At 38.0% G+C, this 26318-nt stretch overlaps 1 protein-coding gene across 1 annotated transcript in view; it reads left to right on the forward strand.

Moving 5' to 3' along the window:
* Positions 1 to 409: 409 nt before the first annotated feature.
* The window catches only part of TTC17 (tetratricopeptide repeat domain 17), a 44641-nt gene continuing 18732 nt past the window's right edge, over positions 410 to 26318 (forward strand). Inside the window, exons 1-15 of the mRNA XM_010165855.1 lie at positions 410 to 493; positions 2106 to 2275; positions 3071 to 3182; positions 4294 to 4425; positions 5105 to 5214; positions 5488 to 5632; positions 6006 to 6145; positions 6390 to 6550; positions 6863 to 6975; positions 9011 to 9151; positions 9609 to 9724; positions 10905 to 11079; positions 11644 to 11721; positions 14488 to 14712; positions 16891 to 17077. Coding sequence (XP_010164157.1) covers positions 416 to 493; positions 2106 to 2275; positions 3071 to 3182; positions 4294 to 4425; positions 5105 to 5214; positions 5488 to 5632; positions 6006 to 6145; positions 6390 to 6550; positions 6863 to 6975; positions 9011 to 9151; positions 9609 to 9724; positions 10905 to 11079; positions 11644 to 11721; positions 14488 to 14712; positions 16891 to 17077 — 2083 coding nt within the window. The 5' untranslated portion in view covers positions 410 to 415. The remainder of the gene's footprint in view (positions 494 to 2105; positions 2276 to 3070; positions 3183 to 4293; positions 4426 to 5104; positions 5215 to 5487; positions 5633 to 6005; positions 6146 to 6389; positions 6551 to 6862; positions 6976 to 9010; positions 9152 to 9608; positions 9725 to 10904; positions 11080 to 11643; positions 11722 to 14487; positions 14713 to 16890; positions 17078 to 26318) is intronic.

Consider the following 26318-nt stretch of genomic DNA (forward strand, 5'->3'; position numbering starts at 1 on the left):
AGTTGACTTGAAGCTGAAGTACTTTATGGCTATTGAGGGACACGATGGAGGAATTTTAAAGCTATAAAAGAAAATAGATTTTTGTGATTGTTATTTAAGGTATCTAGTATTTCTGCAGGAGGTATTCTTAGTAAATGTTTTTGTGAGGAATTTACTTGTCTCTTGTGTTCAGAATTTGTGTGCTGGAATAAAAACTAAAATTAGTTTAAAATTAAAGCGTAGTATTCTCAAATCACATTGTTGTTTGAAGTACAGTTTAAAATACGGACATGTTATGAATGCTGAGTGGACAGAAAAGCTCTGAACAGACAGACTTTAGTTGAATGAATATCACTTCTTACCTTTTAAAATAGCTCTAATGAGGAGAATGTCTTACCTTATGGACTGTTGAAATGTTTTGCAGGTGGATTCACCAATGAACTTGAGGAACCCACATGATCTGGTAATACTAATGAGACAAGAAACAACAGTTAACTACCTCAAAGAACTGGAGGTAAAGCATAATGTTAAGTGCTAACGAATTTCTGAAAATACAGAAGGTTTTTTTTCCATAAGCTTTTTAGTGGTAGATGTAGATGGGGAGCTGAAGTCATTACTGGCATAACTGTGCTTCAGTGAAAGGATGAAGAATTCTTCAGACCTCAAGAATTTGGTGCCTCAAGTTTGCTCGACTGATTATCATTGTCCCCAGCTGCATCATTGCCTGTCATTATCCAGGAATCCTAACGTTTTTAAGTCAAGTCATTTAGGTACTGGATTCTGTAGCTGACTACTGTGTTGCAGAACTATTTGTAGAAGTGTTGTCTTGGATCTGGTAGAGCTGCTCTTTAGAGTACAGCCTGCAGGCCATGAATTTCTCCATGCTCCTCTCTGGGTTTGTCAAGCCATTTTTTCCATTGCTCTTTCTAGGACACATCAGAACACAGGTCACCTCTGGTTTTCTTCAAACTCTTTTATTATTGAAAAGGGGTCTGAAAACACCCTTCTGAAAAGGACTTTAATCAACTTTGAACTGGTAACTTAAACTAAAGTTTAAATACGATGAGGGCTGAGCAAGCAGACAGCTCACAGCCTTTCTTCTGGCCATGCCCCTCTGTCTCTTGTGCCAGCTCTGGTTTTGTCAGGTCAACATAACTAGCTAACTGGGAAGTTAGATGAGCACCAGAGGTACTTCTAGGTAAATGGGACAAGTGGAAGGGAGGGAAAAAAAAAAAGACTGTATTCAACCAGTCTTTCTTATCGAGTTACACTTGTTTTTATGGTAATGGACATTTTAGCTATGGATGGAACACCGGTTGTAAGCTTTTCAGGGCAGAGGTTGTGGGTTTGGAAATGACTAATGTACAATTTGTGGCACACAAATTACTCTCAGCAGAACTTATTGATTGTAAGATCTTGTACAAGTTGCTAATCCTGTGTATATCTCTAGCATTGCGTAGTAGTATGTTACAGAATGTGTATAACTCATTAAAAAAATACACGTTTTCTTCTTGTTTCACATATACAAATCCTTATGGTATTTAATGGGTTTTCAATTTGCAGGTCTAGGTGAGAATGAAATACAGCTTACTGTGCTGAGCCATTGACTGCTCGTAGTAATCAATACCTCTGAGCTTTTATATCGTAAGCTGATCTGCAGAAATTATTCTCAGCCTCAATTCTTCCATTAGCCTGCCACCTCAGTTGTACTGAGCATGCCAAATGGTTAAGGAGATCATTTTGTTTGCAATCTCTGCTATTATTTTTATGAGGAAAAGGGTCCAAATATATAAAGCTTGACTTACTGTTAACACCTATTTCTTCTTTTTCTGAACGACCTGCCATGAATTTGGAATGCTATTGGCCCTCTTTTTAGGTACAGCAGGAGACATTCAAGTCATATTATCTCTAATGAAAGTATTTATATTCCATTTAAATTAAAAAAATATTCTACAGATGTTATAAAATATAGGGAAATATTCCCAAAATTTGAAGGAAGTGTTTTAGGTTTTTTCCAAATGGATTTTGTTTTAAGGAAGAAGTTGGACTGTTCAACACCTAGCAACTATAGAGTTTGCCTTCATCAGTATACGTTTTTCTATGTCCTTTTTTTTTTATTCCTACAGAAACAGTTAGTTGCTCAAAAGATTCATATAGAAGAAAATGAGGACAGAGACACAGGGCTGGAACAAAGGCATAATAAAGAGGATCCGGACTGCATTAAAGCAAAGGTGCCCTTGGGGGACCTAGATCTATATGATGGCACGTACATCACCTTAGAGAGCAAAGATATCCGGTAATAAAATGCTTTTTTTTTTTCCCCTTTTTTTTTTTACTGAATGAAAAAATCAACAAAACTTCTAAATGCCATTAAAAAGAAAAAGTGCATCATGTAGAAGGGGGTTGAATTTGCTTGAGTGTGCTTTGGGTGTTTTGAGCTAGATACACTTCATGTAGTGGGAACTGTCTTGGCTTAAATTTGAATGAAATTCTGTTGATTACCAAGCTGTTGAACCTTCTGGTTGTAGACATATTGCTGTGTTTAGCAAATACAGGATGTGCAGACAGCCTGCTTGACAATCAGCTTCATTGGTAATTCATCTTCAGGGATGACTGGTTTGTTTTTTCCTGGTTTTATTTTTTTTAACATAATCAGATGAGTATTTGAAGTGGGAAAAGATGAATTTTATCCTCAGATACCTTCATTTGGATTTCTCACTAATAATTGGGATTTGTTTGTTTGTTTCAGTTGAAGAGTCTTCTAATCTGCATGCGTTGCCATTTGCCTGGCAGATAGATCATTAATCATAGTAGTGATACACTAAGTTGATGCTGATACATTTTGGAGACTATCCAAATGTTGATGTTTTCTCTAAAGCAGACAGAAATTTATTTACTTTATCCTACAGTGATGACATCCCGATACGACTGAAATCTGAGAAGACATCAGAAATGGTCTGATGTTCTCAAACACAGGATTTTTGTACCAGTCAAATCAGAATGCTGTGTCTGTCGGCTACAGTACTGTCTCTTATGAACTTTAGCAGTATTTTAATCTGGAATCTGATGTGTTATGTTGTTATATCCTCAGCCCTGAAGACTATATAGACACAAAGTCGCCGGTACCTCCAGACCTGCAGCAGCCAGACTGTACAAAAGTTCTAGATCTTCCATACAGCATTCATGCTTTTCAGCACTTACGGGTAAGTGGGGAAATGCAAGTATGGGGTTTTTTTCCTCCTCAGGAAGAGGAATAGAAAACTCTTACTGGCAGTTCTTAGTCAGGGTTGAAAGGTATTGTAATCTTTCAAGACTTTTTCGGACTTTTTTTTAAACCACAACTGTGCCCTGATTAAAGTACCTGCTTATAGGAGGATAGTTCCGTTGGTTACACAGATCCTGTTCCTCTTTCATTATTGTTTGCTTTATTTTAGGAAAATGAAGTATTTTATTTTCATAACACACTTCAAAAATGGTAGCTTTCATTGGAAATGCTTCTAGCTTGAGCATTGTTTCAGTTGAAAATTGGTGAGTGCTGAACAGGGTCGTTAAACTGTGCAACAATTCAGTCTGAAAGTTGTTTGCGGGCTTGTCGGTAGCTCCCAACATACTTGCCTGTCTCTTTGGTATCTGGATGCCAAGACCTAACCCAGAGGATGAGACAGTTGTTCTTTACTAGTAGAAAGTTCATCTGCTTTAGAAAGGTTACAGTGGAAGCGTGGTGCAAAAATTGGGTTTTGTCAACAGTATTGTGTGAGCCAATTTTCTAATGCAGGCACAGCTTTAGTGCTTATATCTTGGTATTTATTTTATTACAAGTCTTTAAAACAACTTTTCTTCTACAAATAAGGATTTTCTTACCAACAAAACAGGAACTGAAGTTTTTGAGCTCTGTTCCTGGGTCTGGATGTACTTTTGAAATGAGTACATTTGTTGTTGGGGAAGGAGGAAAGAGAAGAAGAGATGCGGGGATACTTTCATAGCGTGCTTGTAACCTGGCAAACATGAGTTAAGTGCTTCAGGGGTCATTAGTGAAATCAGTAGCTGTCAGATATACAGTGCTACCAGAAATGAATATTTCTGCCACAGCATACACAAGCAGAGGCTGCTCTTGCCTATCTGCAATAATACATATTATTCATCTGCCAGAGGTGACATTACCCTGTCAAGTCCCTAAGGTCTTGATAGAAAAGGATGATAGGAATGTAAAATAACCAAACTGTAAGTCTTCCTGGGAGTTGTGCTCTTGTGTATATTTCTCTACTTTTAGTTAAAGTGTCAGCAAATACTTATATTCATTTTTTTTTATTTTAGGGTGTCCAAGAAAGAGTTAATCTTTCCGCACCCTTGCTACCTAAAGAAGATCCAATCTTCACATACTTATCACGAAGGCTGGGAAGAAGTATAGAGGAAATAGGTCATCGTATTTATGATGGGCTAATGAAGGTATGAAACTGTAATCTGCCTGTACCCCCAAAAAGAGTGCTAGAAAGGTCTGACAAGATGAGGTGCCTGGCACACGCAATCAGATCCAGTACTAGTGTTGCACATCCGTTTTGGGTTTACATTTCAGTTACAAAAGGCTGACTAAAACCATTTTTCTGCTAGCCAAGCAGAGGTGGGAGAAGGCATCAGCAAAGCCAGTAAATAGGTACTTGCTGTCATCTTGAATGGCTCGTGTATCCATGTGTTCTGGCAAGCCACATTCATTGCTCTGTCAAGGTAATAAAACTTTTTAAACAAAAATGCAGGTAGTTAAAGAACAAAGAGGAAACAATAGTACTGAAATGTGTATGAGTTTATTAAATGCCTTCGTGCAAAATGCAGGAACTCCCATTGAACTCCAGTTATGCTGCTGATGCTTAAACTGCTGTCACTTCTCATTTCACCTCATTTTGAATTCTGACCTGTCTGAAAGGTTCTGTTTCTTTAACACATTTATATGTTAGTTCATTCTCCTTGAACATTCACCACTATTGCCAAATGGCAGCTTTCCAGAGGAAGAGGATAACTTAGAGCAGGTTTGGTCCTTAGCTTTCCACCCCATAATTAATTAAAACCAAGATTAACCTTTTAGTTTATGTCTTAGTAGTTAGTGAAGTTCATGTGTTTCTCTTGACTGCAGAACTCTTCTTCCTGGGTACTCTATAATATGGCTTCTTTTTACTGGCGAATAAAGAATGAGCCATACCAAGTAGTCGAATGTGCCATGCGTGCCCTTCATTTTTCTTCAAGGTAAGAATTGCTCATAAAGATTTCTTTTCAGATTGCTTTTTCTAATTATCCTAATTAGCAAACAGGCTTTTGTTTCAAAGACTGTATGCTAAGGAATAATCCATGGTCCTTGTTCTTAGTCTTTATGGGCTCTACTAGGCATATCTATAATTTAGATATTTTCCTCTCAGGTTATGTATTTAATGTGTGACTGAGGAATGAAGGTATCCTTATGCATGATTCTTCTCTTTTAATGTCTATTTTTTCTTTTTCCATTTTCTTTTTTTCTTTTAGGCAAAATAAAGATATTGCACTGGTAAATTTGGCAAATATTCTGCACCGGGCTCACTTCTCCGCAGATGCAGCTATTGTGGTCCATGCAGCTCTGGATTACAGTGACTTCTTTACCAGCTATTACACTTTGGGAAATATATACGCAGTAAATACTATCTTTATTTTCCAAGACTTGTAGAAAACCAAGTAATATTTAATCTTTCTGGCTTGACTTGTATTGCTTTAGTCTTTTACAGTGTTCCACATGCATTTCACACTTAATGTTTAAGATTCTGTCAAGATATTTTAATCCAAAAAGTCTGTCTTTCAGCAAAGATTTTCACCTGTACTTGGCAATAAATCCCAGGGAAATTCTCCTGCAACCTCTCTTTAGCAGATACAGTGGCTTGAGTTTCAGAAACGGCAGGCTGCTTGTTACCACAAATTAAAATTTGAGTTAATGACTTCTTTAAAAATGGAAATTTTTTCATTAAATATTACTGAACAATGGCTAATTCTCTCTCTTGGTCATTCTTCAGATGCTTGGAGAGTACAACCACTCGGTCCTGTGTTATGATCATGCTCTACAGGCCAAACCAGGGTTTGAGCAAGCTGTGAAAAGGAAGCATGCTGTCCTGTGTCAGCAAAAACTTGAGCAAAAATTGGAAGCCCAGCATAGGTAACTAAAGAGGCATCCTAGTGGCACTTCATACAGTCTCACTTTTATTGTTCTGTGGCAGCAGTCATTTACATTTCAAACAGAGTAGTGGTTTTCAACTTCCTACATATCTGTGACTATGCAATAAAATTATTCATAAGAATACTTTAAGAAGCCTGAAGTTGAAAATGCACAACACTGTAGGAAAAGCTGATATTTTAAAAAAGCATTTGAAGTAAATCTTTTCTACTGTTGAATTTTCAAGATCACTTCAGCGAACATTAAATGAGTTGAAGGAATATCAGAAGCAGCATGACCATTACCTCAAGCAACAAGATGTTTTAGACAAGTACAAGCTCATCCAGGAGGAACAAATCTTAAGGAACATCATTCACGAGACACAGATGGCAAAAGAAGCTCAATTAGGTACAGATTTTTAGAGTTCATGCTCATTATAGCAATGAAGAATTGCACGTATTCAGATTAATGTCAGGACATAACTTCTTTATATATTAAGATGGCCCTGAGTGGCTGTTCTGTTTTGCTTATTAAAACAAGGGATTGCAATATGTTCTTGAACAGGGTTGTTTTTTTTTTTGCAAGTCTGTGGAAGACAGAGTTTCCTCTGTGCTGATTAAATAAATAAGAGATTGACCAAATTGGAGGGGTTGATGGTATGATTCGTCTCCTCAAAAACCTCACTTATATAGTAGGAAAAAAATGTTTTGTGCTCTGCAGGGAACCACCAGATTTGTAGACTGGGCAACCAGCAGCATAGCTTGCACTGCCAGTGGGACCAGCCTGTTCGTTATCACCGTGGAGACATTTTTGAAAATGTGGAATACGTGCAGGTTTGTCTGTGAATTGATGCCACCGCTTTAAGTTGCGTCCTATTTGCTGTATTAGCAAAATAGCTCAATTTTTTTGAGGCTTGACAAAGCAGGTATGTTTTGGGTCTGGTAGTTACAGTGAGAAATCATTGAGTCTGTTTTCCAGAGTGTAAAATATTTAACATTAGTTTCTTTTACTAGTAACACAAGCTGAGATTCTCTGTAGATTATAGAAATTTAGAGAGTTTCTTTTACAAGACTTTCTTTTACTTAAGAAAGAGAACTGTTAGAACTACTTGAATTGAAAAACTTTATTTTATTCTAAAGTGTTAGTTTCCATTGAGATACCAGCCACTTCTGTATTGATTCCTTTGCTTTTTCAACCTGCATAGAGCAGCCAAATATTTCTTTTGAAGAAGTACAAGAATCATAGACTCATAGGATGGTTTGGGTTGGAAGGGACCTTAAAGATCATCCAGTTCCAACCCCCCTGCCAGCAGCAGGGACACCTTCCACTAGACCAGGTTGCTCAAAGCCTCATCCAACCTGGCCTTCAACACTTCCAGGGAGGGGGCATCCACAACTTCCTTGGGCAACCTGTTCCAGTGTCTGACCACCCTCACAGTGAAGAACTTCTTCCTAATATCTCATCTAAACCTCCCCTCTTTCAGCTTAAACCCATTTCCCCTTGTTTTGTCATTAACTGCCCTTATGAAAAGTCCTTCCCCAGGTTTCTTGTAGCCCCTTCAGGTACTGGGAGGCCGCTATAAGATCTCCCCGGAGCCTTCTCTTCTCCAGGCTGAACAGCCCCAACTCTTTCAGCCTGTCCTCATAGGAGAGGTGATCCTCACTTAAGGAATTACAGCTTTCTCTTACATAAATATACTATGTTTTAGGCATGCTAGCAGGAGCACAGAACATGTTTAGTTTTCAAATTTAGTTTCTTTCAGAGAGGACAAGAAAAAATATTAGGCAGCTGATGTTAATGAAGAGGCAAAGGTTTTCTAAGGAGTTAGTATTCCAATGTACATGTCATATATGGAACAAGAATTTTCTTTAGTGGAAAGAATATTCCAATCTAACAGCTTTAAAAAGTGTGTTTAAAATAATGTGTCAACTGTTTATCTGTACAGCCTTACAACAGATCATAATTTCTTTTATTACATTGTCATATGACTCAAGCTGTGCAATTCTTGGATGCTTCTTCCAACTCCATTTGTTTTCCTGCCAGAAAGAGCACAAACCTGCTATAAACAATAAACAAATGGAAGAGCAGAGCTCAATGGTGTTGAATCTAGTGAGTGCTTCTGCAGCCCAAAAACAAGGTGTTAGCCCAGTTTTGTGAGTGTTTGCTGACTGTATATCTTGAATTAGACAGTACAACAAGGAAATCTGATTGAAAATCCAGAACAAAAGCCACCCGAGCAGCCCTGCTGCTGTGTTAGAGCTACAGAAATTGAGAAGTTTTGGGAGCTGGGTGTATACTAATATTGAATATCCGGAACAAAAGCCACCCAAGCAGCCCTGCTGCTGTGTTAGAGCTACAGAAAAAAAGATTATGGTTTCCTTTATTTTGCAATGTGGAATGTGTTCTGGAGTTTCCCCTTAACTAGTTTAAGAAACAGGAATAATAATTTTTAATTATGCTGTGTTTTCTTCTTGGATACTCTTCCTATTATAGTAATTCTAAATTCAGATTATCAAGATAATTTTGCAAGCCATGAGTTAACTCTGACTTGAAGTAGAGCTGTGCAGTCTAGATTTCTAGGTTTTGTTTGGGGTCTGTTAGAAATGTTTGCTTGGTACCTTTTAGTGGTTTTTAGTGATTTGCACTTGTGTTTTCATTGTTGACTTATTTACAACATGAACATTACTTTTCCGTGGTGTGAGTGGATCAAGACGCTTAAATTTCTCTTTACTTTCTGATACCCAAATTTCAGCTCATCATTGAGGCTTAACTACATAAATGGTGGGGGAGAAAAAAAACGTGCAGAAATTCAGCCAGTAAGATACCATCTCTTTTCCTTATTAAATATTGGTTTTCTGTTGTTTCTAGTTTGGTGAAGACTCATCAACTTCAAGTATGACATCTGTGAATTTGGATCTTCATGCAAACCAAAGCGACCACAGCCAATCCTCGCAGTCTTCCCCTGTTGCTCGTTCTATTATTTCAGTGTGGAGTGTAGAATCCAACAGAGTGAGTGAAGAGGATAAGCTTTGTCCTTTCAAAGAGGAGTTGTGAAAGAGTGACTCTTGTCCTTGTTTATGTGAAATTTCTTAGCGTTTGGGCTACAATTTTGATGTGTGACAGCACTGGAGAATGTCGCGTTCTGAATTTCTTCAACACACAAGCATCTCTGTAGTTCCTCAATATCAGTTGCCAATCATTTGAAACTCTTCTACAGCACAGATGGGGTTGGGTTGTTCTTAGCTACCATTGCAAACATCTGCTGCAAATAAAGCCGTACAGCTGAGTAAAGATAGAAAACTGAACTGATGTTATTCCAGGAAAAATAGAAAAATAATAGTTTTAAAAGATGTCTGCCTTTTTTTTTTTCCTCTAGATTATTTCTTATGTTCTTATTAATAAGCTTGTCAATTAGAATATTTAAAATGTTGAGAAAATAATCAAAAATAATTCCTTTCCCCCTTAGGACAAACAGCATATTCTTTGGCCTCAGCGATCAGACTGCATGAAATCTTTCCCCAAAATTCCTGATCCAGAAGAACTGCCAACTTATTTCCTGCCTCCAGAAAATAGGGGACTCAGGCAAGTGTTGATTTATTTATATATATATATATTTTTTTTTTTTTTTTTTAATTGTATTTGTAAATGCTCACACTAATGTCTTAATGAGCATTTTCTTTCTGGAGAGGATGGGTGCAGTTCGTACTCAAGAGCACAGATGTGTTCAGACCTCTTTCTCTGGACGTTCCACAGAAGGAGGGTGTTTTCCTTTATTGTTATCTTTGCTATAACTGTGACAGTCAGATCCAATTTCATGGTCGTTCTTCCCTGACTGTTAGTACAAAGTGAATATATGAAATACCTACAGTATTACTAAAAGAATGAGGATTTAAGCACAAGTCTAATATCTTCTAGAGTATACTTAAGGAAAAAAAAAAGACCTTGGGAGAGAGAATGAGGTGAGTATCTATTTAATAAGTACAATTAACTGTTGTACATTGCATACATCCTCTTAGCTTTAGTTATGGTAACAGAAAATTGTGAAGACCAGAAAAATAAAAAAAAAAATTAGGAGTGAAAAGCCCTGGCTCGTTGCTTTGGGACAAAGGTAGAAAGCCAGCTTAGCTGTGGAATAGTCAGTAATATTTCCTATTACATAGGATAAAATAAATGTGTCTGTGCTGCAATAGCTACTTTACTTAGATCAATGCAATTTCATAATATCCTACTCACTTAACGCTATAACAGTGATAGTAAGAAAGCTTTCTTCTCCTAGTTGGTATAAATCTAGTACTGAGCATGTGTTAAACAAAGGTTCCGATCCACAAAGGTCCTGAAAATTCCTTTGAAAACAACGGTGTTCGATTTAGAATGTTCTTCCCAAATAATTTGGCTACCTCTTGATGTTTTGAAATCAAACTGTAGTTAAAAAAACTTCAGCACTTTCTTTTTCACTTATCTTTTTAGTCCTAAACTTCATACCGTCCTTATTAGCATAGCATGAGAACCTTCTGTGTCTTATCTCTACTGTATTGTCTGTTATTCACAGGTATTCTGTGTTTAAAAATGGAATGTAAAGACCTTATTTATTAATAACTCTTCAAGGGAAGAGTGATCCTTGAACTCTCCTGGTTTGTAGTTCATGTCTCGTGGCAGTCTACAGTAAGAGACTTGTCAGTGGATATGTAGCTGATTCTTATGTTTATGTGTCAGTGACATGCAGCACATGCTATTAATTTGTCTTGGTTCTCCTTATTGCTAGAGTCCAGCCAATCCTGAGTATCCCAAGAGATACAGTTGGGCATGGAGAAACCCAGGCACCAGACTGTTCTTCCATTACTGATGCCCGTAACAACGAGTCTCTAAACATACTGGTCAAGGAACTAGACAGTAATCTAGATTTGAAATTCAAGATGCCGGATGATCAAGCAAGACAAGTAAGAGATGTTTTCTCATTGGTTCTCTTCTGTTTCAAAGTTTTCCTCTTCATTGCCTTAAAAATTTTACTCAGAACATGAAAGGTTCTGATATTTAAAAGATGACTTGATATTGCTTCCAAAAAAGGGGAGCAAGTGCTTTCTCATAGGGCTGGAGGAAGGGAGAACTCATCACTTGGTATGAGACTTGCTGTCTGACTTCTTTCAAATGCCAGGCAAAAGCACATGGAATAGGAAATTTAATTTACTATTTTAAATTGCTGCTTTCTTTTAAAACTTCTAACAAATCACTTGATTCATCTTCTTGGGGTTTCCAATAACTACTGTATTCTACCAAGTTGGTAACTTCAGGCTGAGATTAGTCCCTCATGTTGCTTTCTGGAGATTGGCTGCTTTAATCATTACACATTCACATCATCTATTTTGAATTTTTGGGGGTTTGTTTTCCCTTTACTAAAAGAAAGACTTAGAGAAGTGAGACTTGAAAGATTCATCTAGATACATAATGTAAAAATTACTTCAGTTGTTTAAAAAAAAAAAGTAATTAAAATCTTTGTTATCCAGGTCTTGCATTCTCGTGTCAACAATCAAACTGTTACACAGGCGAAGATAGGAGCGTTTCTAGATCACGCCATGAAAAAGGTATGTCAAAAACTGTACACAAGATAAATTCAAAATGCTTATTTGAGGCTTGTTTCTGTACTGCTAAAGAAGTCAATCAGTGATGTGCAAGAAATAAGCTTATTTGTTGCCTGTAACTGAGATGAAACTAACTTAAAAATCCATGTTTATGAGTAAAGAGGAGTATCCATTTAATTTAGCTTAGTGTGGACCAAACAGCCCTGTAATTACTTGTTCTTGTGACTGCAGGACGTGGAGCAGCCACGTATTAGCTAATCCTGGCAACTGAGAGAAATAACTTGGGATTACTCCTCCATCTGTCACCCCTCCCTACATGCCTGCTTTTTGCTCCTCCTCCCCCTGCCCACTACCCTGCCTTCCCCTCCAAAGAAACCAACCCTCTGTCAAGCTTCTGTCAAGCTTCTGTCAGGATACTCCCCCTTCTGGGGCAAAGAATGTAGATCTGTGTAACATCCCGTGGAATGCCACCTCCATCTTGCTGGGGCCTTTGGGAGTCATCACAAGTCAAATGACAAGAAACATTGAGGTAGAGGTTGACTCTTTTTGACGTGTCAAGCTGATATTTCTCAAATTAACCCTCTTGTACAACTTACATGTATTGGTTTTAGTCTAAAATCAGTACAATTTAGTATGTGCATCTGTCTTACCCAGAAGAAGAAAAATTAACAGTTAAGAGTTGATTCCTGTTTCGGTGCAGAACAATCCTGTTTGTGTCTAATGTCTTACTGTTGCAGTGCATATGTATTTTGTTTTTAACTGTGGTATTCTGCTGCCTTCGTGCTAAAAGTCTGAAGTTCTTGGTCACTTAGATGCTGGTGTAAGAGCACTGTTGTGTCATGCCTGTTCTGCTAATGATAAACTTCCTAGAGCAGGAGTGCCACAGTTGGTATGTCTGTATTGGGAAAGACAAAGTGCTGATACCTCGCTGGGGGTTTAGTTAGAGAAAGATCATTGAGACCTGTGTGTGGAGTGTAATTCAGTGAGGAGTTTGGCATGAGTAACATGCAAGTGATGTTATGTATGTGCATTGCAGAATGAGGGTGATAAATACTCTCATAGTTATGGATTATGTAAGGTACTCTGAACAAAAAGGTAATATATCCTATGGATATCTTCCACTTCTTCTTGAACCATAGGTAGAACCTTCCTGCATGAGGTTGTTTTTAAAATCTGGAAGAAAATCTTTGTACTGATTGAATTTTTCTACACCATATTACTGTAACATCTGGCATTAATACAATAATACTGTAAAGATCCTTATCTGTTTCACTTCTTTAATCCTAGCTGCATGTTTCCTATTCATGGAAGGATTTGGGCTTCAGACGTGTAGGTTGGATTGGATGTTAATTTAGTTGTTGCTTTTATGCTTTAAATTCTTTGTAGAATTGGGTAACATGGAATGCTGAAAATATTGAAAGTTGGAATGTGAGTGCTTCTAAGCCATTTCAAACTGCTCCATCTGAACAAGGATGTTTTACATAGCTCTGTCCACCTGTCAGTATTTTAAAGTTTTGCTGTTTCTCCTTTAGGATGAGTGTTTGCTTTTTCAGTTGTAGGTGAAAGAGGAGGAATAAATGTTCAAGGTGTATATGACATTTCCTCCATTCTTCCACCTGCCTCACTTTTTGCTTGCTGCTTTACAATCTCTAAACCGTATCTAATGCGTGTCACTTGGCAACAAAGCGTGGGCAGCAGGTCAAGGGAGGTGATTCTCCCCCTCTACTCTGCTCTCATAAGGCCCCACCTGGAATACTGCGTCCAGTTCTGGAGCCCCCAACATAAGAAAGACATGGGCCAGTTAGAACAAGTCCAGAGGAGGCCACGAGGATGATCCGAGGGCTGGAGCACCTCTCCTATGAGGACAGGCTGAGAGAGTTGGGGCTGTTCAGCCTGGAGAAGAGAAGGCTCTGGGGAGATCTTACAGTGGCCTCCCAGTACCTGAAGGGGCTACAAGAAAGCTGGGGAGGGACTTTTCATAAGGGCAGTTAATGACAGAACAAGGGGAAATGGGTTTAAACTGAAAGAGGGGAAGTTTAGATGAGATATTAGGAAGAAGTTCTTCACTGTGAGGGTGGTCAGACACTGGAACAGGTTGCCCAAGGAAGTTGTGGATGCCCCCTCCCTGGAAGTGTTGAAGGCCAGGTTGGATGAGGCTTTGAGCAACCTGGTCTAGTGGAAGGTGTCCCTGCTGATGGCAGGGGGGTTGGAACTGGATGAGCTTTAAGGTCCCTTCCAATCCTAACCATTCTATTCTGTTCTATTCTAACTTTCATAAGGCAAATGGATAACTAAATCTAAGAAAAACAATTCTGAAATCTTAAATCGACGGGACCTGGAAGCACACCTAATTACAATTTAAAAACTACCTGACCTTCAAATTGTGACATTTCTACACAGAGCAGTATTAATGTAGTTTTAAGACTCTGAAATAGCTCACAAATGTTGCTTCCTGAAACAAACCAACCGTTATCACTTGTATATTTTAAGGGATTTTGTGGTCGTTGTATAACACAGTTGTATGAGTAGAGTGTGAGCAACAGCTGCTCCTAAATTACAGCTCAGGCTGTCAGTCGCATCAATTAGAGGAGGGCAGAGCAGATTGGATGATCTGGCAGTCACAGCAGAGTGTAATTTGCATCAAGTTAATAAAGTAACATGTAAGGATGTGTTTTGTTTGGTTGTTTCTTACCAAAGAGCAGGCAATTCTGTCTTTCTGAGAAGCCTCTTTGTGGGTTTTTTTCATCCTTTTCCCTGACTCTCCTGTAGCCAGAAGATCCTCTATGGCTTGTGCTTAATGAAGCTGGATTGTACTGGCGTGCAGTGGGAAATGGCACCTTTGCTCTCACCTGTTTGCAAAAAGCATTTAATTTGGCTCCACATGAGTATCAGGACATCCCTCTGGTCAATCTTGCTAACCTCTTGATTCATTATGGTCTTCATTTGGATGCCAGCAGGCTCCTCCTGAAGGCTTTGGCCATCAATGCCTCTGAGGTAAGATGATGTTCGGTGTGTTCATTCAGTAGTGAATGTCCTTTTTTTCCCTTATTTTCTCAATACATGTTTCTTACTTGTGATTACTTACCTGTGCATGCAGTTTAACTTCCAGCTTGTGATTTGCAACAGGTGTTAATTTTCATTTAAATCCTTGAAGGCACTGGGAGTGATGCTGGTTGCAAAGAATATAAACATCTAGAACAATTGTTCTTCTAAAATAGATGATCGACTTCTTGCCTCCCAAAAGCTGTATTGTCAGCAGTGGCTCCAAGGAATCTAATCCTGGTGTTTTGACAACATTTTTATCTAAAACAGAGATCCATAATGCTGTCAGCATTGTATCTTGATTTTTAAAATCTTTAAAGTAGCACATACGTCACCAAGATCTTCGGCTATGTAGACATCTTTCTGTGCCACTTGACTTTTTGTCTATAAGTTTTATTTGTCTCTGGATTTCATCTGTCTACCTAGAAGAAAAACTCTGTTCTCGTTGTTTTGATGACTTTACTTCCAACCATAGATGCAAAACAGGTTTTTGAATTTCTGAATGGTAATATTATAAACACTTTGTAGGTTGTCACTTATGTCACGTAGAAAGTTGCTGTATAAACTGTTGAAACTACTGGACTGGCCAGGAAAGGAAAGCAGCAGGCAGGGCACATGGCAGGGCACATGGCAGGGGACACTTTTCCTCTTATTTCTAGAGAATTCTCTATATTAAGTAAGTAATTTTAGTCTTGCATTTGAGATACTTCAGTGAGAAGATCAAGTGACTTCTTCCTGTGCTTCTGCCTCTGTAGTTGAATAAACAGAGAGCTTAAACCTGCTGGACCACTAGTCATCTAGCACATAAAAAAGCTAAAAAGAGAATTAGCCTTTTCACTTTAGCATCCAGGAACAATTTTACAATTGTTGGAAAGGAATCTAGCCTGTTTAGGTGCAAAAAGGACTGAGTTTGAATAATGTACCTTAAGAAGAACACTTGAAAACACAGCCCTGGAGGGGAGGAGCCCAGGGATCCTTGGGAGTAGGGCTTTTCTTCCAAAATATTGGTGAGTCCCACCTCCTTACAATAATATCTGCTCCTATTTTTTTTTTTTAAGGCATTCTCAATACTGTAATACATATAGTATCAAAATTTCTGGCAGGAGAATTTGTACTAGAATAGTATTTCATGGAATATAATGGAAAGCAAATAAATTTAAATTAATTACAGCTACGGGATGTGCTGTATTAGCAAAAGCTTAAAAAAAAAATCCTGGTGCTCAGCTTGCACCTTTTTCTGAATGGTGTTTAATAATAATAGAAGCTAAGATGAATTTGAAAAATCTTCAGCTCTACTGATCTGTCTTCACGTTTTCAGATAATGAATGTGAAATTCTGATAGTGGAAAAAATGACTGCGAAGTTAGAATATTACAGTCATTATTCTAGCATTATGCTGTTAATTGCAGCAAATTACTTTGTGTAAGTGAAAGACTTTTCAGTCAACAAGCAAAATGTAATGCTTTACTATGTGCCTGTATTAAATTGCTAATTAGATTCTACTCAGTGAAAAATGTGTTTATGATTTGTGCTTGAAAAAAAAGACAGATTTTAGGAAGACTAGCCAAAGGCAGTGTACAAAAATACGAAGTTTGATAAAGAATGGAAAGTAAACTTAAATATATAACACTGACCTGGTGTGACATTGGTGTTTTCAGTAACCTAGTTCTGCTCGAGTAAATCCTGAACACTCTTGACAAATGAAATGTATCTGTCCTGCTAAAACACTAATAATATTTTTGGTTTTGCTGACTTTTAATCATTCTAATACGTATTCAAGTGTTTCAGTTTAGTTCTTTGCTGCTCTGTGCAGTAAGCATTATGTTTATGATGGGTTATAAGTAAGTATTTAATGCCTCATTTCAGCTTCTGTGTATTTAACAGCTTGTTTTTATCGTAGGAAGATGGAATCCTGAACACAACCTTATGTCAAAACAGCTTTCATTTAGCACCAGTGCACCAAGCTCTTAGTTCTCCAGTCTAAGAATAAGCAGTTCCTATTTCAGAAGTTTTCTAAATTCTTTCCAGCCAAATTTGGGAGGTTGTGGATTGACAGGGGTTTTTTCTAGTTGCCTTCAGTTTAAAACAGTGAACATATTTACACTGGGGTATGTTGCTTTTCTCTTTGCAGCCCCTGACTTTTTTGAGCCTAGGAAATGCGTATCTGGCTCTGAACAACATCAGTGGAGCCCTGCAGGCCTTTAGACACGCCCTGGATTTGACCACCAAGTGCTTGGAGTGTGAAAGCAGCCTGAAGATGATCCGCTGTTTGCAGTTCTATCCTTTTCTCTACAACATCACCTCTTCTGTGTGCAGTGGTAAGCAACTGCTGAAAGATGGACCACAAATGAAATAAGCATCTGTTTGCCATGGGTGTTGCACCTGAAATTCATTATTACTCTACTTTTTTTTTTTTTCCCCCAAGGATCTTCCCTTTTGCTTTATAGTTCTTTCTCCCCTGTAAGGACCAAGGTTGAGGCACTGCTTTTAATGGAAAAGTTACAGTCCATTAAAAAGTGCTTAAGGATGACTTAAATATCTAGAGGGCTGCCACTGAGTGCAAATTACTTCCTGAGTGTGTCAGTAATACCTTAAGAGCCTCACCAGTATCTCTTACTGGTAAATGAGTAATGCTAGATTCAGTATTTATGGAAGTGCACAGCTACTACTGCTAGGCTAGTCAACAGCCCCTTTGGACATCACTTCAAATTTTACAGTCAGATGGATAAGTTTTCTTAAAGCTGAAGGATTTGGTGAAGAGCAGTTTAGTTTTAATTCATATCCTTTCAGTATGTTCAGTACTTTGGATGTCACTTTCTATTATTCAGTCTTTACAGAATAGACTGTATCGTGTCAACGTTTTTGTTTATATGGGATCTGTGGTCAGTGCTCTTGACCCTCCAAAAAAATCTGTAAAAAGAATGATTTTGAACCCAATCTCTCCCCATAAAATACTTAAAATATTTGAGATAGAATGCTTTATTGTCCTTAGTGACTAGCTGTGTTTTAAAAACCCCAATAATAGCTTTTGGATTCTTTAATTTTGGTGAATCCTACTGAATACATCACGTATTGTGTCTGTACTTGATGCTGCTCATGAGCAATCTTGAAGAACATTTATGAATATATTTTGTTATGTATTAAATTGTTACTTATACTTAAATTCTCTCTTTAGTTGTTACTAAGGTTTCTTTCCGTCTAATCTTTCCTTTGTTTTTAAACGAAAACCTCACGAGAGAAATGCTTTTGATGTTTAGTATTGCTAGGACTTCCTTTGAATTGTTCTTTTTTTTTTTAATTCCCTCTTCAGTGGACAGACATGGAGAAACCTGCTCTGCTTTAGCATCTAGAATAAGCATAGGCTATGTTTATTGGTACCATACCAACATATCTCCTGGTACAACATGGATGATGTCACTGTTGGTGAAATTCCAGGACTATGCTATTAGTACAATGCTATCTTTTATGGCCTTGTGCATTTTTGTTCTGATTGACAGCACAGAGGAATGAATGCTGTTTGGCTAAATGTAGTGTAGTAAGTGGTATTATGGCCCAACTGATGGGTCTCGTACTGACTTCCATAGTGTCAGCTCTTATACTGGTACCTTTCATTAACTCTCTCAACATCAGATTGTCCTTCTCTTTAAAATCCCAATACCATATGCAGTAGAGGGGCTTACACATTTCATCACGAGACACACTTTCATTGTTCTGGGAAAAGCAAACAAACCAGTGTTTGTTTACTTTTTATTAAGATCTTTAAAAATGGCTGTAACTCACCAGGTTAAAGTTGTTCCAGTCAGACCTTAATGATAGCCACTCTGTTTTGAAGTTAAGCAGAAAGTAATTTAACTGAAATGGGCACAAGAAATGGCTGTATTTGAACCTCAAAGTGATCTTTGACATCTTCCTTTTCTTTTTTTGTGCTTTACTTCCTTAAACTTGTCAGAACACTTGAAAACATACTCCTCTATGGAGTCTGGCTGATTCTTGGCTGCTGCTTGCATTCATTCCTGATCCAGGATGTTCATTTTGAGGTCAGCTATTACTGCACATGCTGTTTAGGAAGTTGGCGCTTCTTGAATGCGAGGAGAAACCCGTATCAAAAGTGCTCACCAGAAAAGTGTTATCTTTCCTTTTTTGTTAACTTGGCCACAGGTTAACAAAGTGAGCATGAGTACATTCATCTGGTACATTGGGGTTCGTTTGGTTTGTTAAGGAATCTGTGAAGCTGCTAAATCAAGAGCTGAATATGCCTTAGCATGTTAATTTGCTCATTAGATTTCAGTATTCCAGTATATAAGTATTTTACTCTATATTTATATTTTTACCTTTTTCTTGGACTCTTCTGTCTTAATATTTATTTCTTTTTATAATATCCTTTAGGTCATCTTTTGTCTGAGTGCAAGAAACCTGAAAGTATGAACCTGACAAATAGTGTAAATGTTCTTTGAACATTCATGTGCAGAGTGTAAAATAAACATACTCATTAATTCAACCTTGATGATGATGATTTGTGGTTTAAGTCAAAACTCAGAATTCAAAAATGGAAAGGTAGAGTTGCCCATCTAATTTTCAAAAGGTTTGGGGAAATATTTTTCCCTACGGTGAACTTCTGACTCGAGAGGAACCTTGACAGGCTGTATGGAAGTGAGGTTAGGTCTCTAAAACCAGAATTATTTCAAGAATGTGTATTCAGAAATCACACTTTGCACTTAAAAGTATCCTGAAATTTTGTGAACCTTCTGAACATCCTTATGTCCAAAGAAATCAGTTGAAAAGAGATTGTAAGTTTGAATTTTGACATTCTAACATACATAATGCCATAGTATATGCAATTATTCAACCACTACGTAGAACCTAAATAGTGCAAACTGTATTTAGATGCTGATATTTAACATTACCTGTTGCACTTGGAGCATTTGTTAAAATGCTAATATCATGTAGACTTACAAGATTCATAAAGCAACATCATCTGCTCTTGTTTGGCTCTGTGACAGACTGGAAGGCACGTTGTGATGGCGAGATGCAAACTGAGCACTACTTCCACGCACCTTTCTGAATGGGACTTGGTGTATAGAGCTAACACAAGACACTTGTACATATGTGAAACAAATGTGTGCTTGACAATCCCAGGATCACTGGATTGTTACTTCAGGAGATTTTTTTTACAGCCTTTCAGGTCACGTGTTGCTGCTTGGAGTCATTTAATACTGAATTTAGTTTGTCCTCGTGTTGTTACGCACTTGATGGCACGTCATAATTATTTATATCCATCTCCTTTCAGATGGATCTGTTATGTTGAAAAATTTACCAAGAAATTGGAATGTCAACTGTCGTCTCTGGTTTCATCTGTTGTTTTGATAAGCATTCATTCAGTACTTCTAAAAGTAACAGCAGTAGGGCTGCCTGTGCTTTGGGTTGTAGGCCCATGTGAGAGCTGTGTTTGGGCTTCGCCTGTCAAAAGCCTCTCTTCATGAAAACTGAACTAACTAGTGAGACACAAAGTTCCTTCCTCTGCTGCCGTCAGTAGAATCCATCAAATGGTCAGTAGGAGTTATATAGTAGCATGGGATGGAATATGGGATCAAAAATCTGAATTTATCATCTGATTTTTGGTTACACTGATGTGCCTGGTGTATATTTCATATAGGTGAAATAGGAATTTCACTATATGAAGCATGGTGGGACATTTCCTATTAGCACAGGACTTTGGAAGTGTGATACACTAATGCTGACTTGTTGGATGCTTGCTTATATGCTCCATCTGTACTGCTGCCTGGTGCTTCTTTTTTCCTAACTCACCTCTGCCCTAGTTAAAAATTTATATTTCCAACCCAAGTCACTTCACGCATGTGAGAAGAGGAATTTAAAAACCTGAGACCAACACTTTGCTATTTAACTTCTACTTACTCTATAGAGGTTTATATAAATGTTTAAATTTTTTGTGAAAAGATTTCTGAACCTGCAGTGGTTTTTGGTGGGGTTTTTTCTTAAGGAGGTATATGAGGTGTCCAAAATTTAGTACAACTATATCACCTATGACATATATTTTAGGCAACTGCGGGAGTTCAGTCAGTTGTCTCTAATATGGATGTCTCCTTTACTTGGACCAACACCCCACAGACTGCTTTATTCCCAAATAACTGAGAAAATGGTCAGAAGACTTCATTGTTACGGGATTATCCTGTGGTGGTCCTTCTAGAGGTCACTTGGCAGTGTTAAGGGTGTTGCTACTGAATGATCAACTGTTATTCTACTGGCAAGTCAGTTCCTGAAGCAAGTTAAGTAGGAGAAACTTTCTATTGCTTGGCAGATATCTAAGCAGCCACATCTGACAGGACCTTGTTATTTGTTAACAAACAACTGGGTAATAACTGTAAAAAACTTAATCTGAAAAACACAGTCACCTCTCAGAGCTGCAGAAATGAGATACTTTGGCTTTGTGCTGCTCATGAAGCTGGTAGAGATTATTTTTGTCTGATATTGAAATGGTGCATTGCCAGGATTTGTTTTGAACACCTTTATGGGTTAAAAAATTGCACATAGCTTTTATTACATGATAAGGTCTGTAGAGGAGTATCCAGCTAACGCCTGAGGGGTTGTTCTTGTGGCACTGCATTGCCTGATGTGAGCATTCAGGTGGTGTCAAGCCTTATTAAAAAGGATACAATATAGTAGAAGCATGTTTTTAGTGTGATGGTCAGCTGGCTGTTGAAACACGGCCATTTGTTCATTGCTGTTGCGTAGGACTTTTCCTTATGCGTGTAAACAGAGTTGCTGCTTGGACAAGCAGAAGTCATTTGTACTCAAAATATTTTTATCTGGCTGTGAGCATCTACCTGTGACTGACAGTTCCAATTTGTTACGGGCTTGTGCACTTCACATTCTTTTAGACAAGGCCAAAATTCAAAACCTTATATGTTTATTAACAGACTGATGGTATTCAAAACATGAAGCCCAACTTGTTTCAGACTTGAAGGTTCTTAACTCTCACTGTCTTTCATTACTTGGCAGGATAGTGCTTTTACAAAGAGCTTTGTGTGGCTCTGTTGGAAGTAGAAGCAGCGTGAGTACGTTATGAATGTATGTGCGTGCCATCAAGATATCTCGAGTGCTTTTATGTGGTGAGTGTGTGTGTTTGTGAAAGCAATGCATACTTCATTACTTTATGACTTAATTCTTATACAGCAATAGCTTAATGATCCACTTTAAGTGTGGCTTTAGTGCCCTCGTGTGGTACAAACACCCTGTACCACAGGAAATCAAGAGTCTTGTTTTATTTCATCTACTTCCCCTTAAAATAAAGCACGGGGAAAAGGTATTTGATCTTTTCAGCATATGGATTTTCCTTTGTCCCCCAGCACTTAAGTTCTTACAGAGTTAATAAGCTTAGACCTCTAAGCAAATTGACCTGAAGAGGAGAGGTTGACCTGAAAGGAGAATCTCTGCGTGAAACTCTGATAGTAAGCTTATGAACAGATTAAATAACTTGCTTAAATCAACATCCCAGTTTAAGCCTCTGACTCTGACTTGACAGCTGCAATCACTTCAGGTTCCCTATAGTGATTTCAGATACACAAAGGCTAAGCAAAAGCATCACGTACATTTTCTTTACAATAGTTTGTTAAAACACAGAGATGTGGAACACTTTGCATGTTTAAATGCACCTTTTGCTTACTGGGTGATCCCCTACGAGCTATGATTGACTTGACAGTCGCAGCAAGGGGCTGAATTTTGTTTCCATTTGCTATAGCATGAGGTCCTTTTAGACATTTTTATCATGATAGCATTTTAGTTTCCTCCTTCTCAAGCTGCTGTATTTTGTTACCCCAGGGAATGCTCATCAGAGTGTTAAAAGGTGGACAGAGGGGATGTTTACTTTCTGGGGCAAAGGGTGTTGAGCTTAGGTCAGAATTTAATGTTGTTTTATTTGAGGCAAAAGGCCAGAGTTCATACCAATTGTATGGGATTCTAAACTGAATACTGTTGTATGTTTAAAATTCAGCTTTTTCTTTCTTTGACTTGCATATCATGTAAAGGCAGAATCCTGGAGTGCTCTTGAGCCTTACTTAGACTACCACAGATGTCAGTACTCTTATTTATCTGATTATATTAATGAAAGGGATGGGATCTGTGACCATTCATTTCTCTGTTGCTTTTACTCTTTCTCCATTGCCTTATGGAAAAGTTTATCTGTACAAACAGAATAGTCAACCCCAGTAGGGCTTTTAAACAAGCAGAATCGTACGAAGCACGCGAACAACTTGTCAGAGCTCTCGGAACACGTCATGGCAAATGTTTGCATTGTCATTTAGTAGTAGCATAAAGAAAGTGGGTTCTGTCTTAAAGAGCAGCAGTTCTAAAAATCAATGTTATCACTTGAAGTGAAATGCCCAGTGGCTTATTTCTACCCCCTGCATGCACATGTGTGCATCCACATGCTTGTTGTTCACCCGGCAAGTTCCACCTGGGCTCTGAAAATCAACCTGGATTCTTTCTCCCATGAGCATCTCTGGTAACGGAGACAATAGTGTGTCTGTCTATCTGGAAGATCTGTTGGTGTTGCACGAGTGGACTCTAGGTCACCATATTTGGGCTCTGCAGTGCTCAAGGAGTAAGAGGAGGTTAAATTGTACTTGTGTAGAATGAAAGCATCTCCCTGAGTGCAGGCAAGTGGGAGATACAGAGAATGAGGACTGCTTTTTGGAGGCAGACATCCCTAGGGAGTAGGGGTGTCGGGGAATGTCCAGCGTGCCTCTGACTGGGCCATCCTGGAGAAACCTTATGTGAGATGTGCTTTGTGGGAATAATGTGACCCAGTTTTTCTTTCAGTTTTGTGTTACTGTTTCTGCACCACCAGCCTAGCGAGAGTATCTTTCTGTTCAACCCTAAACCAGGGTGGTTGGCAATATTCTTGTCAAACTTCACTTTCTGCAGGTATTCCATACATGGACTCTTGGTCATCACTCCCTCAAAACCAGGATTTTTATTTTTTTTATATATTATTTACAGCAACAGCTCTGCTTCTTCATGAAATTGTGTAAAATGTGGCCTGACAGACAAACTACTAAGCACGTAAAACCTATCTTAGATTAATAAGGGGCAACCTACCTGACCAGTCAACACACTGAGTGTGTCAGTGTCTCTGCTTTGACCTCCAGTTAGGAGGAAGATTTCATGGCTATCTATCCCAAACAGATCTATAAATTGTCATGGATCAAGTCTGACTGTTAATCTGTTCTTGTTGAGCAGTGTAACCTAGTGAAGAGATACACAGATAAATATAAGTACAGCCTATCAAAAATATTTTCTTAAAAAAAAAATGAAATCAGGTCCCTGTAGAATATTGTTTAAACTCCAATATATGGTGCAAACCTTAGAGACAGAGTAGTAGTCATAAGACACATACATAAGGTCATTATTTGGCTTTATAGTGTCAACCCTGTATGTTGAGAGAATTGGAAAGCTGACAGTAACTCATGCTGGGGTTAGTTAACTGTTGTAGAGTTCAACTACACGATGCCATTTCTCATGAGTGGGTTACTCCTGTACTTAAAGTTTCTTTTAAACTTGAGTTCATAGGTCCTGTAGGATCTAACAAAATATTTAATGTTTGGCATAAGATGAGGTATATGGCTTATGATGGAGGAAAGATTAGAGCAAAACAAATGCAGGCCATGCTAGTGATCCTTAAACTAAGAATTTCCATGGCTTCATCAGAAGCAGATTTCAGAAGTGTGTGTGCAGGAAACTAAATATTAGTCATTCGATATTCATAGCATACATTATACTGTGATCTACTGTGAGTGAGTGTTTATTCTGCAGGAATTAATAAGTAACTATTTTCTTATCTGGCAAGTAAAAAAAAAAATCTGGCATATAGGAGAATTCACTGAGGACAAGCCTTTGTCTTCAGAACTTACATCTGCTTGTTTCTCTTGCTTTCTTTCCCTCTTTTCCAAGGACATGAAAAAAAAAATCAAGTTATTCTTGAGGCACAGGCTGAAATTCAGACTGGAGCGCTGCTTACCCTTCCTACTCTGTATGTAGGACCCCTGAAAGAGACATTTTCTAGTCTCGCTTATCCACTGACAGGATTGGAGAAGTTAAATGTTTCTATGTTTCAGGTCCTATTCCCAGACATCATAACTAAGTTATTGCTTCTAGATGTGCGTCAGTTAAAAATAAAATAAAATAAAATAAAATAAAACCCAAGCTCTTATTTTAGTGGGTGTTGAGGAAGGAGGAGAGTGAAGGTTTTAGGTAGTCAACCTCTTTGATTTTTCCCTGTTTTTAACTATGGAAGAGGTGTTGGGGGCGAGGGTTGACGTTTTCTACTCTGTTACGAAGTAGTTTTCAAGATGTTTTGCATAGGTGTCCCTTATTAAACTGCTTTGTGTTCTAATTTAAATAGGTTTGTCTTGCTCTTTAAATTTTTTCCGTGTTTTCTTTGTTACTTCTTTATATTTCATAAGGAGAATTTGTGTATCTGTTCATCAAGGTCTGGCCTGTTAACGCAATGATTAGATATTTCTCTCAATGTGAAGAAGAAATCTGGTTATCTATTGTTGGCATTTGTATATTTTGAAAGGTTTTAGTCAAAACTGCTGTAACGAGACAAATAGATAATCTTTACATCTATAGCTAAGCCAATTTAGAGGCATCTTTTAGCTACAAATCAGATTTTAAAACTATTCCCTATGAGGGAGAACAGTTATTTTACTATATAATCCTCTTAATTGGAAACCTATTGTTGGAATAAATAATAAAGATGATGTTTGGTATGCTTCATTTTGTGTGCTTGAGTCTAAATTTTGACCACGTAAATCGTCATCCTGTTGTTTGCTGTGGATGAAACCAAAGCTTGTTGTGTAGTGTTGCTCTTCTGACTACTCAATTTTGAGCATGCCTCATCATCTTTGAAGAAGGGCCACTGACTGCTCATCTAAGGGGGGGGAATTTAGAGAAGAGGTAGGAATTTATGAAAATCAACTCTTAAAATACTTCATACTGCTTTTCATTATTTGTTCTCTATACTTAGCTTTTATTTTTTCCATTAGCAGTATGTCCTGTTCTTTGAAAATGTTTATTTTTGTACTGTAACTTCCAGTTTTGCGAAGGAGGGTTTACATTAAATGAAAAAGCTAAAAAAGGAACAGTATTTCTGTGTGGGGGGAAAAAAACACACCAAAAGCTTAGTCTAAATTTTGAACACCATGCTCATCGTTCTCTGCCAGTACCTATATTGATACTTCACTTGAAGTACTTGAACAGAAAGGGAATTTATTACAGGCTGTCCTTCATTATTCCAGAATAGTAGCTAGGATGTTATGTGGATAGTAGGTATATTTTTGGGGGTGATTTATCCAGTATGTTCCAACTGCAAAAGTAACAATTGTGTTACTGTTAGGGAGCCTTGTCGTGCCTTGTTGAAGCTCCTGGTAATACTGTTGGGTTCAGAGAGAGCAAGACTTGACTGCTGGGTGGGTTCTGTGGCTTTTCCAGTCTGCCACAAGCTTTAAACAATGTATGCTTCTGCAGATGTAGGTTGTCTGT

Source organism: Antrostomus carolinensis, unplaced genomic scaffold (assembly GCF_000700745.2).
Source record: "Antrostomus carolinensis isolate BGI_N321 unplaced genomic scaffold, ASM70074v2 scaffold7434, whole genome shotgun sequence".
Classification (NCBI taxonomy): domain Eukaryota; kingdom Metazoa; phylum Chordata; class Aves; order Caprimulgiformes; family Caprimulgidae; genus Antrostomus; species Antrostomus carolinensis.